A 12366-nucleotide genomic window follows, 5' to 3' on the forward strand; every position below is an offset into this window, starting at 1 on the left:
TATTAGCCTCATTTAAACTGTCATTTTTCGAAAACAATTGCAATATTTGTCTTTCAGTAGAAATGAATATATTATTGAATAGATTTCTATTTTTATGTAGCCAGACAGATTTTAAGTATTGTAAACTGAACCTGTGGCCTTATTTGAATATATACCAATAATGTTTTTTTTTGCTCATCATAACATTGGATAACTTTTGAATACATACAGCCAGTTACACATGAACACCAATTATTAGCAGCTGAGGACATCTCTGATTATGCAGACAATGAAACCCAAATGTGTACTATACAATGGAGAATTTTCTCTAATATATTAAAAGCTGATGACTTTCAGTTATAATGTATTCTAAGTTAATACGATCAGAAATCCGCTAAATGAATCTGATTTCTTGACTGCTGATTGACATGATTAGATTTGTAAAGCTTTGTGTTATTTAGCAATAAAAGATTTAACTGGGTGATTAAATTGAGTATCTAGTAAAGCCGTGTAATGAGAAATGACATAATGCAGAGTGATGATGACACTGAGACTGTGCTTGTATGTGTGCTTGTTTGCAGTACACAGTAGCAGACACCTCATGAGGAAGCACCGCAGCCACCTGCGGACCAAAATCGAGTCCGGCGAGGGGACAGTTCCGGTGCGGTGCCGGGGGCCCGTCCAGACTTGGGATGGTGTATTACAGGGCGAGCAGCTCATCACCATGTCCTGCACTGACAAGATCACCAGGTTAGAGTTTGAGTTATTTTTGCACTCTTCTCTTGATTTAGCTGTCTGTTAATTGGCTTAAAAACTAAATCAAACAAAATTGCCTTTCTGCTCTGATGCCACACTGAATATCCAGCACTGAACATTTATATTTATATTTATATTTATCTCTCTTGGTGAGTGGGAACTGATAATCTGATCTGATCCTGATCAGATTAAGTGTTGTCCTTGCTGGCGTTTGTTGAGATGGAGCAGGCCTGCAGGTTTAATACTGGACTATTGAAGTCTGGAGCCACAAATTTGACAGAAAATCTTGTTTGATGCTGTTTTATTGCCTCTGTCTCTCCAATAAAAAGGAATTTCCACATTTGGACTGTTTAATTAACTTGATCCCAGGTAGATTGATTAAAAACAAGAGTCAGAGGAGTTCAACATATTCTACTGTTAAATTTTCTCTGAGCATGGCGATTTTTATTGTGTGGATTTGGGTTAGGGTTAGATGGTGGATTTTGTTGTAAAGGTGAACATATAAACACCCAACAAACCACGTAATCAACACATCGCTGCCTTCACCTGTGTCTCTGGCCTTAGTACAAAAAGACAGGATTGGTGGAAGGGTTAACTTTATTAAGAGATTAGCTTTCTTATGAGAAGAAGTGATCTCTGTTTAAATAAAGCATTTCCAAATGTGCTTTATGAGCCAGGTATAGATTTGTCTGATATTTACCTGAGCGCATCTGTCTGCATGCATGTGTGTGTGTGTGTGTGTGTGTGTGTGTGTGTGTGTGTGTGTGTGTGTGTGTGTGTGTGTGTGTGTGTGTGTGTTACTATGAGCCACGCTGTATGTGGCATCTTTGATAGTCCAGGTAGAGACTATTGATTTCCCATATGTGATTTCAGCAGCTAATCCCATTCTAATGAATTTTAGTGTATTAATCACGTCATTGTTCTAATCTCCAGATCTGTAGGGCTCACTCTTAACCAGATAACATATTAGTCACACAAGCCCTCACCCACTGTGGTCTCTTTATTTATTTATTCCAGGTATGTGCTCAAATGTAAAGATACTATCTCTGTACTAAAGATTTTCCCGTGAATTTTATTTCATCTTTTTCTAGCGTTGCTGATTTATTATGAAGCACAAACTTGATTTAAGGAATGACTGTTAATATGTTGATATTTTATGACTCAATAATGTTTGGTGATAGATGGAAACTGATGGTAACAGTACTAGATGGCACAATGCTCGCCTGTGTGTATTTTTAAAATTTCCAATGTATCGAATGCAACATTGGCAAGCCGGCTCAGGACAGACGGCAACACTACATCACGACAGCTTTGCTCTTCCGCCTCCATTTTCACACCGTCTTCACGTGTGAAGAGCAAAAACATCGGTGTGTACACACTGGAGCATCTTTACAGGCAGAGGGAGTCGCGCACACACACGCACAGTGATATCATTTGTTTAACTAAATGTTGTAAATGTAAATAGTTAAGCTCTTTATTGGAGATGATACCTGATGATTTGAATATCACACAATATCTACACTTGCAGGCACTTTGACCCTCTGTGAGCTACAAAAGCCTTTAATTAAGTAAAGACGCAGCACTTGCCCCCCCTCATTACCACCACTGAGGTGCCCTTGAGCAAGGCCCTTAAACCCACCTGCCAAGTGGAGCTGCTCAGTGGCCAGCAGATCAGACTGTGGTCACACTGGCCAGCTTCCAGGTGTGAAATTTCCCTTAATAAATAAAGGTTAAAAAATTAGAAATACAAACCATATGTATATGTTGGGAATATTTCCAAGCCCAAATTGAATGAAATGTATTTTTGTGGTAATCCACACCCTTAATTCATTACTTTCACAATTATGTGAATTTTGTATTACTTTTTGCTAATTTTAGGAGAGCAGAACATTATAACACTTTACATACGTAGCACATGCTTTCACAGTAAATGGATTGTACTTATATAGTGCTTTTCTAGTCCTTCCACCACTCAAAGCACTTTTACACTACGTGTCACATTCACTCATTCACACACTGATGGCAGGAGCTACCACGCAGGGTGCCAACCTGCTCATCAGGAGGAAACTAGCATTCACACACATTCATACACTGATGGTGCAGCCATCAGGAGCAATTCAGGGTTAAGTATCTTGCCCAAGGACATGTCAGCATGTGGACTGGAGGAGCCTGGATCCGAACCGCTGATCTTTCGATTAGTGGACTTTTTTGTAGTCAGTTCTGTTGCCTTGGGTAACAAGGATGACATCACACTCAGCCAAGATGCTAATGAATAGTAACATATTGATACTGAGTAATTACGCAGTGTCTCAGGTAAAATGATGAAGTAAATCATTTCAATGCAAAAGCCAAAGAAATCTGAAAATAGTACGACTCAAAATGTAGTTACTTATGACACTTCCACCCTCGACGTTGCATTTTCTGAAATCAATTTCTAATATAGTCTGAGTTTTTGTGCCATGACTGGGCCTCACCAGGAACTGAACCCATGAATTCAGCTTAGTAAGCACCGCACTGTGCCAACTGAGCCATACAGGGCCACAGCTGAGCCACTGTTGTGTGTGCGGATTGGCACAAACACACACACACACACACACACAGAGAAAGAGAGAGAGAGAGAGGTGAACCCTTCTCCTGTGGAGCCGCTGTTAATTTGACCAATTTGATTCAGTTGGCCAGGGCTGGAGATGGTGTGATTAAATCTACCCAGGTCACCAACGGGGGTGAAAGCAATTACTTTACAAAAAAATAGAGTGACGGGGGAGGGAAAGAAGGGACAACCTGCTTTTCTTCCCTCCCACCATCACCTCCCTCCATCCAGCCAGGCCAGACGGCACACGCGTTCTCTTTGCTCCACAGCACTCCTCTTTCCGTTTTTTTTTATTTTTTATATCGCTGTAAATGATCGGTGGCTGTCGTTAAAGTGAGTGGGTCACCGAGGGCCAGTTTATCAAGGTCAGGGTGGAGGGTGGAACTGAGAGGAGCTCAGGACCGCAGACTTAACACACACACACACACACACACACACACACACACACACACACACACACACACACACACTGCTGCAATCTTAAAGTGATCCCCTGGATACTCCTTTTGTCCTCTGTCACACTCATTTTGCTAGCTCCCATTACTTTTTTATTTCCCCACTTCCTTCAGTCCCTGCACTTTATTACGGTTGGTTCAGGTCTGACCAAAGGGGATTTTTAGGATCTTTGCTCTAATCATTTACATCTTTGATTACAGCCATCATCGCTTCACCTGATGATCACTCATTCTGTTTTCTTGAGCCAGTCAGAGAGTAGGCGCCCGGATGACGCTCCTGTGCTAATATTTGATTCGAAGTTGACAGCTGGATTTAATTGAGGGGCCTAAATGGCTTTCATAGTACGATGATGTTCTCCATTCCATCGCCATTTTATGCAGATGAACACATTACTTTAATGGTCGGCGTTTACCGAGGGAGAGAAGAAAGGATAGATGAAGAGAGACAGACAGAGAGAGAGAGAGTGAGAGAGAGAAGAGGTCTCTCCCTGCTCCTCTCTTTAAATTCACACACCCAAGCCAGATGGCTGTCTTTTCTTGCATGAGATTAGAAGATGTTTCTGATTCACGGTGTCGCTTTCGGGGTAAATTAATATTTCAGGCTAAACTATTTCTGGTGTGTGTGTGTGTGTGTGTGTGTGTGTGTGTGTGTGTGTGTGTGTGTGTGTGTGTGTGTGTGTGTGTGTGTGTGTGTGCGTGCGTGCGTGCGTGCGTGCGTGCGTGCGTGCGTGCGTGCGTGCGTGCGTGCGTGCGTGCGTGCGTGCGTGCGTGTGCGTGTGCATCTCTTACCTCATTTGGACTTTTTCCGGTAAAAACACCAATATTGTCGGGACCAAAGCCTGGTCCTAATGATACAAAACATAATTTCTGAGGTCCTGGTTATAGGGATAAGATGTGAATTGAGGTCAGGTTAAAGGACCAATGTGTAATATTTAGTGATATCTAGTGGTGAGCATGCAGATTGCAACCAACACGATACGCCTCACCCCATCCTTTTAAGTAACTTACGATGGCCACGATAATCACAAAAAATGCGAAAGGCCCTCTCTAGAGCCAGTGTTTGGTTTGTCCATTCTGGGCTACCGTAGAAACATGGCGGTGCAACATGGCGGGCTCTGTGTAAGAGGACCTGCTCCCTATGTAGATATAAAGGGCTAAGATAATCTAAGATAACGAAAACACAATGATTTTTATTTTCAGGTGATTATATAATAGATAAAAGACAATTATGAATATTATACTGCTAAGTCCATTCCACTAGATGTCACTATATTCTACACACTGCACCTTTAAGGTCAGAGTTAAGGTTTGGATTAGGCAGGTCATAAGAAGGACAGCTACGGAAACTTGTGTGTGTTCGTGTGTGTGTGCACGTTTGAACAAAGATCTTCTTTGTTTGGGAGGGAAGGACAGATCTTGGCGACAGATTACAGGTAAAGCATAGGCAGACGTCCGCTGCTTCGTTAGCCCGTTTAGTGATTCCCTGAAAGCCGTTGATGTTAATTGACTGCCGGGGAAGCGAAAGAAGCCGTAATGAGTGATTATTAAGTCCACAAGGGGGGGAAAAAAACAAAAAACAGGCAGCTACTGTAATTGCATCCATAATAAAGAGACATTGATTAACAAAAAGAACAATGATGGAAAAATGAGTAGCATAATGTCGAGGCTCTGATTGTGCCTCGCATAAGTTCATTAGTCTGACTCGCCGGAGAGTACACAGCTCAGGTACACAGCAGGCTTCCTCTCTCTTTATCAAGGGCAGGAATGATAATAAACACGGTAATTATCATTTTCCATCCATAAATTAACATCTGCTGCTTAAATAGAGGAGATTCCAACAGTAGGTGGCACATAACCAGCTGGCTACAGTATCGGGCACCAGTGGGGCTGGCAGGATTAGCCCCACGGTGATTCTGTGTCACTCGTGGATCTCCCCGCACAAAGCCCGAGGTGATCGCCCTCGCACTGAGCAGTCGACGGAAGCTTGCCTGAAGCCCCGAGCAGTGCATTAACCTCAATGGCACTGATGAATGCACACAAGCTAATGTGTTGTTCCATGTAATGAATGCTGATGTACTGACCTTTGGCAGTGTTGTTGTTGGTGGTGGTGGTGATGGTTGGTGCCTCTAAATTAGGGAAAATGTGTGTCTGTCACATTATGCCTGTGTGTGTGTGTGTGTGTGTGTGTGTGTGTGTGTGTGTGTGTGTGTGTGTGTGTGTGTGTGTGTGTGTGTGTGTGTGTGTGTGTGTGTGTGTTGTCAGTCCAGTGGCTGTTATTCATCACGTCCCACATCAAGATAATGATCAAATTGTCTCTACCTGTCATTGACGCTCTCACATCGGTCTCTCTCTGCCTCTCTCCTCCCTTTTGCCTCCTTTTCTCCCCTCATCCTGCCTTTCCTCCCACATATCCTCCCTCCCTCCCTCCCTCCAACTGTTGCCTCCTCTCTGTCTTTATGTCTTTCTTTCTTCCTTTCCACACCACTCCCCATCCTTTCTGTTTCTCCCTCATCATCATAAACACTCTTTATCCGATTCTGCACTCTTTTCTTTATCTTTCTTCTTTCTCACCTTTTCCCTCTCCCTATTTAATCCCCTTCTTCTCCTCCTCCTCCCGCACTTCTTCTTCCCCCACTCTCTCCTGTCTCAACCCTCCCTTCAGATGGAACATCCTGGGCCTGCAGGGGGCGTTGCTGAGCCACTTTGTGGAGCCGGTGTACCTGCAGAGCGTGACCGTAGGCAGCCTGCGCCACACGGGCCATCTGGGTAGAGTTCTGACCCAGAGGCAGGAGCGACTGGGCCCACTGCCCACCACGTACAGACGCAACCAGCCCCTGCTCAGCGGTACGACCACGACACAGACAGTCAGACATGTCTCAGCAGGATGTAGATTTAGTTCATTGAAGGAGCACATTCACTTTTTTTTTAGGAGCCTAAATACCAGGATGTGGTAGAGAAAAATTGTATTTGCCACGCCTTCTGAAATAGTCAATTTTGGACTCTGTTTCATCAAAACTCAGCTGTATCAAGATGGTTTAAAATGATTGAAAAAGCGTGATTTTGTTCGTGAAAGTTCACCAATGGCAATCTAGTTCCATGAGCAAATCTACTGATCCCAGAAATATTATTGAAATGACTGGCTCCTGGTCAGCTTCCCTGATAACTGATAGTAATTTAAACACCCTGATCACCACTGGCTATATGGCTCGATTCATAGTCATTTAGCACTTTATAGTCATTGTAGGACTGTAGTATCACCTCAGAGGTGATATTTGACATTTGTGGTTACAGCAGTTTTGCATAAAGTTAACAAGAAATATGATATCAAATAACATGTGTTGAACTTTACTTAACTTTACATAGATGGTTATGCTGGCTTACAGCTAAAAGCAGATACATGCGTTTGCTCAGCTGAATCATTTATAAGTCAGCCTTGTCACATTAGCTCTAATTAGTTGATTTAATCCCTTTTTTTTAAACGTGTGATCCGGTATTATGAAAATGACTAACCATTTTTTAAAGGTCAGTCTTCTTAAGTTGATGAAGCTACATTATTACAGAGCATCAGAGTGAATGATCTACAAGAAAAACATTAATTTTCATGTTCTCGTCTCTTAAATTGCAGAAAAATGAGAATTTTTATTACGTGATTATTCTAAATCATAGTGAAAATACACACACTGTGTTTAAGCTAACGAAACCAGGAACTCGTAGGTTGGATTGATTGACCTGGTTGGGAGGGTTTGTTGTTTTTTTTTGCCCCAATTTTAGTTTTTTACAGCTAAATGACAGACTGTGTTTCAGTCCTCATCCTGCCTTCAAACAGTGACTTGTCAGTGCTTATTAAAAGGTGTTTTCAGATGAGGCTATCCCATATAGAGATCATATTTATACAGCATTTATTTCCAGTGATTCCTTTTAAGAAATATGTCAGCTCCAGACCAAATGAATCACAACATATCCCACGTGTAACACCCACACACACACACACACCCACACATACGCCCGCGCCCGCTTAACAAACTCGCGTACCCGTGCCTCTCTACTGTTACATTGTGCCAGCCAGACAAGCAGCAACTAAGAAGTTGTCTGGCACGTCTGCTTCCAGGGCTCCACTGAGACCTGAGGCTTTCGTTTGTAGTGAAGATGAATGCTGGAAGAGGATCTGAATGACACCCAACTTGTAGAAACTGCATCAGCCCGTCACTTCAGATCTAGGCCAGTCGCAGCGGCTGAGCGATGGAGACGCGCGGCGATGTAGGACACAGTTTGTTGCCGGGGAATCGTTGATAAGAACAAAGGCGGTAACAATCGCTTACAAGGAAAAAAATGATGTAACTCAAATGCACACACTGGTTAAATCTAAATCTAAATCTGATACCAAATCTACCACACTTTTGTCAGGATTCCAGTGTGCACCTCTTGAAGGGCATAGGAGCTCTTTGCTTTGCTGGCTCCGGGTAATTGGGTGCCATGAGGATGAATATTTTGCAAGGCCTATCCTTATAATTGTACTGAATTGTCCTCTGGTGGTGATAACCGCAGAATTTATCATTGAACTCCCTCGACCACCGCCTCGGCGAGCATTTCTCACGATTTGTTCTATCGCTTTTTGAATGGCGTCATTTGATATGTCTGGGATGGAGTTTCTTAGTTTCTTTTGGATCAAATGAAATAGATATTACACACTGCTCTTAATATTTGGTCAGGTATGATTCATTTGTTCCTCCTTCATAATTACTTATAATGTTAAGTTATTCACTTTATCTGTAATAAACCATACAGAAAGTACACCGTTTTTTTAAAGGCCACAGAAGGCTATTTTAAGACCGATGCTGCAGAATGTTCTTTACACTATTTCTTAGTATTATAGGTTATCCATGTTGACAAATGGTATAGACATGCCCCTTTACCCTCAGACATCCTCTTTACTCAAAACAGAGTCAGCAGCAAACGTTCTGCCCTCCCCTCTGACACGCTTCACAATGATTGTGTCCTCACTGTGTGCGTGCACAGGTCCCAAACTGTCAGATCTGTGCACCTGCAGTACCTCGAGTAGCTGCAGTCTATTGAAGGGTAGAAGGTGAAGGAAGGAGAGGGGGGAGGGAGGGAGATGGACAGACAGCGGCGATGGCCCCACTCCAAATCAATGTAATCACAGCCCTTATCGGACAGTCATTCAATCAGAAGGGAGCTCGGACGGAGAGAGAGAGAGAGAGAGAGAGAGCAAGAGAGACAGGTGAGGGGAGGAGAGGGAGACAGCGAGGCAGGAAAGGAATAAAAGGAAAAGAGAGCTTTGCTTGCATTCAGATGTACGTACCCCCCCACCCACCCCCACCCGCCTCCTATCATCTCCTCTTCTGTCCTTTCATCGGCTCTGATGAGCTCCCTGGCTATTGTGTTTCCAGGGTTATTTAAAAGCAACACCCCAAGAGGAAATTCCTGGGGATCGCAGGGCCCTCTCTTATCGCACACAGCCAAAGCAGCTCCACCTGAACCCCGAGGGACAAACACATCGATGGACTGACTCTTTCCTCACTCTCATCCTGTGGTTCAATTCCGGCCCAGCGTGAACAGAAACTGTGGCGGGGCTTTATCGTTTTGGGATAAGAAGAATGAGAGCAACGGCAGATAAAGGCAATATTAATAATGGTCGCCCAACACCGCTGGATCTCGAGAAAAAGCGGATTGTTCTGCGGTTGAATGCACATGCTTGTTTTACAGCTTCACTCTGTTTGGTTCATGTAATTTCACACATTCACAGTTCAGATTTTTCCCAGTTGAGATAAAACACTTCTTCTGTGGTCTGATACTGTATGTGTGTCTCCATGAAACATGAAATTGGAGCTGAATCTAACATCAGGAGCAACTTGATTTTAACATGCAGCTGAACTATAGTCCACACCTGCTGCTGCTGAGCTTAAAGGAACTGGGAAAAATACACTTATTTGCTTTCTTGTTGAGAGTCAGATGAGAAGATTGTTACCACACTCATGTCTGTACAGTCAATATGAAGCAGCTGGTTAGCTTAGCTTAGCTTAGACTGGAAGCAGGAGGAAACAGCTAGTCTGGCTCTGTCTAAATGTAAAATCTGCCTACCAGCTCTTCTAAAGCTCAGTAATTAACACATTATAATTGTTTAATCCATACAAAATACTAAAGTGTAAACCAAATTGCCATTTTTACACACACAAGCATAGATGCAACGTGTACACATTAACACACAGGCTGTTGTGATTTGTGACTCTACAGCAGCCTCAGATATTAAGCCGCAGGTATCTGCACTGTACAGTTATGCATCTCATAACCAAAGGCTCTAATTCTGCCTCTTTCATGTCTGCCAAAACACTTCCCAGAAGAGAAATTGATCAAGTCTTCAATGAGGGAAAAATCAAATTGGCTATTACAGAAACAGAGGAGTCAAGTCCATTGAAGGGATCAAATGAGCCATGAATGGAGCGAGAGAAAGGGAAAAAGGCAGGATGGATAGGAGGGCCTTTTGTTCAAAGAGGTGCGTCTGCACACGGGAGAAGAGATGGGTAATAAGAGACTAGGAGGATTGTTACTGTGGCAGGCAATTCATTCCACCTCCAAGGAGCTAGAGAAAAGAAGAGCTGAGATTGGTGAATGGAAGAGTGAAGACGGGAAAATGAGTGTGGCAAGAGAGAGAGGGGGGGGGTGTGATCTGCAGGCATGTATTGTGGTATTGTACATCAGGTATTGTACTATAACAAGCTGTCTGTCAGACGGCAAGATCAGAGGCAACTGTTGTTCACCCGTCACAGAGAATATCCGTCTGGTGAATTTTTATGAAGGTACCTTTAACATTGCATGATATAATAAATAACTGGGTTTGGAAGTCAAGATGACATCCAAGACACTCACTTCTGACGACAGTTTTACAGATTTAGAGTGGATATAATGTTCAAACGGCACTTAACTGTCAGATTTTGTTAGCACAGATGCTACATGTAAAGTACACTTCTGGCAGTATGTCACATTACACCTGACATTTCTCTAGCTGTAGAGTTTTCAGCAGGATGTTAAAACACAATGCAGCATGTTGTAGTGTAATGAATAGTAAACAGCTTTATTAGATTTAGGCTTAATTAATACTCAGAGGAAGCTCCTCTTTACAAGTCATTTTAGTTTATTGTTATTCTATAATATTAACACTTATAGTCTGACATTTTTTGGGGGGGATTATGGGAGTGAGCTTTAAAGGTGCAGGTTTGTGGATTTCGTTAGCTTCAGACTCAGGCTCGCTGTTTCCAGTCTGTACCAGGTTTATTATAGTTAACTAAAACTAAGACTAAAACTAAAACTAGCAGTGAAAAAATAATTTTGTTAACTGAAAACTAAATTAAAAACTACAATGAACAAAACGAAACGAACTAAAACGAAACAGAATTGCAGATAAAATCAGCTTTGTTTTTGAGTTCTCCATCGATTTTTGCTGTGTCCTGTTCAGTTTGACGTCTTCAGATAACGGGCCTGTGCCAGGAGGTGGCAGCATAGCCGATGCTGGCTAAAGTTCCAGGCAGATGCCTGAATGCCTGAAAAACTAAAACTAAGATGAAAACTAATTAAAAACCTAAGCTAAAACTAGTCTATTCTTCAACAATAAAAATAAAACTACTTAATCACTTGTTAAACTAAGTAAAAAGCTGGTCTGTATGCTAAACTGGCTTTTGGCAGTAATAGCTTCATACGTACTGTGTGTATTTACAACGTTTATGAGCATGATGTGAATTTCCTGCTAAAACTCCTGGCAATAAAGCTAATGAATATATTTTCCAAAATGTCAAACAGGGCTGGAGTGATTTTATTTCACAGCAAAATAATGGTTAGGCTAAGACGGGTAATTCAGTGGTTGCCTAGCAACAGTTTAAAACAATGCAGTAAGCTACCCTTTCATTTAAAATTGTAGGCTTCAACAAAAAAGGCAGCGCGTTGTGCCCCACGTTTTGCAGGTTGCGGGTCGCTCAGTCTGATCGGGGCTGTGTAGGTAAATGTTCTCGAAATCTCAACCACCAAATTAAAACTTCTCCATTTTACTCACCCAGAATGCTCTAGAAAGCTGGTCACGGGCTCCCATGAAACACCTTCAGCAAACTCACAAGGACGTTTTTGCCCCGAGCTTTCATTGGTTTCTCACCCTGCTGTCAGCTCTGTTTCTGCCACCGGCCCAGCACCTCTGCCTGCACCCGCGTTCTCAATGCAGACAGCTAATTCTCTGCATAGAGCCCGATGTGACCGCCACTCACCTCCACTTTCCCTCTACCTCAGTCTCTCTTTCACTTTCCTCCACTGATCGTTTTGTGCTCTTTGCTAGAGAGGCTAATTATTTCGGAGAGGAAGGTAGAGGAGGCGGGACAGAGACAGAGTCAGAGACAGAGAGGGTTCATGTTTGTGACTGGAGATGATATTTACCACATGCATATCTAGCAACACTCCAACACTGTTAACTGCAAGAGCAGACCAGCACAAAGGCAAGAACAGGTAGCTAATTTGCCCGATAGCCCTCACCTCACTCTCTCTGAGGGAATATCAAAGCTTCATATAAACAGCCATGCAGTTTCAGGC

The 12366-nt window shown here is 42.7% G+C and overlaps 1 protein-coding gene across 1 annotated transcript in view; it reads left to right on the forward strand.

Annotated features, from left to right (window-relative positions):
- The window catches only part of adarb2 (adenosine deaminase RNA specific B2 (inactive)), a 167311-nt gene that overhangs the window by 152431 nt on the left and 2514 nt on the right, over positions 1-12366 (forward strand). The window contains exons 7-8 of the mRNA XM_062441363.1: positions 561-729; positions 6443-6624. Of these exons, the coding sequence (XP_062297347.1) occupies positions 561-729; positions 6443-6624 (351 nt within the window). The remainder of the gene's footprint in view (positions 1-560; positions 730-6442; positions 6625-12366) is intronic.

The sequence above is a fragment of the Scomber scombrus genome, chromosome 20, assembly GCF_963691925.1.
Source record: "Scomber scombrus chromosome 20, fScoSco1.1, whole genome shotgun sequence".
NCBI lineage: Eukaryota > Metazoa > Chordata > Actinopteri > Scombriformes > Scombridae > Scomber > Scomber scombrus.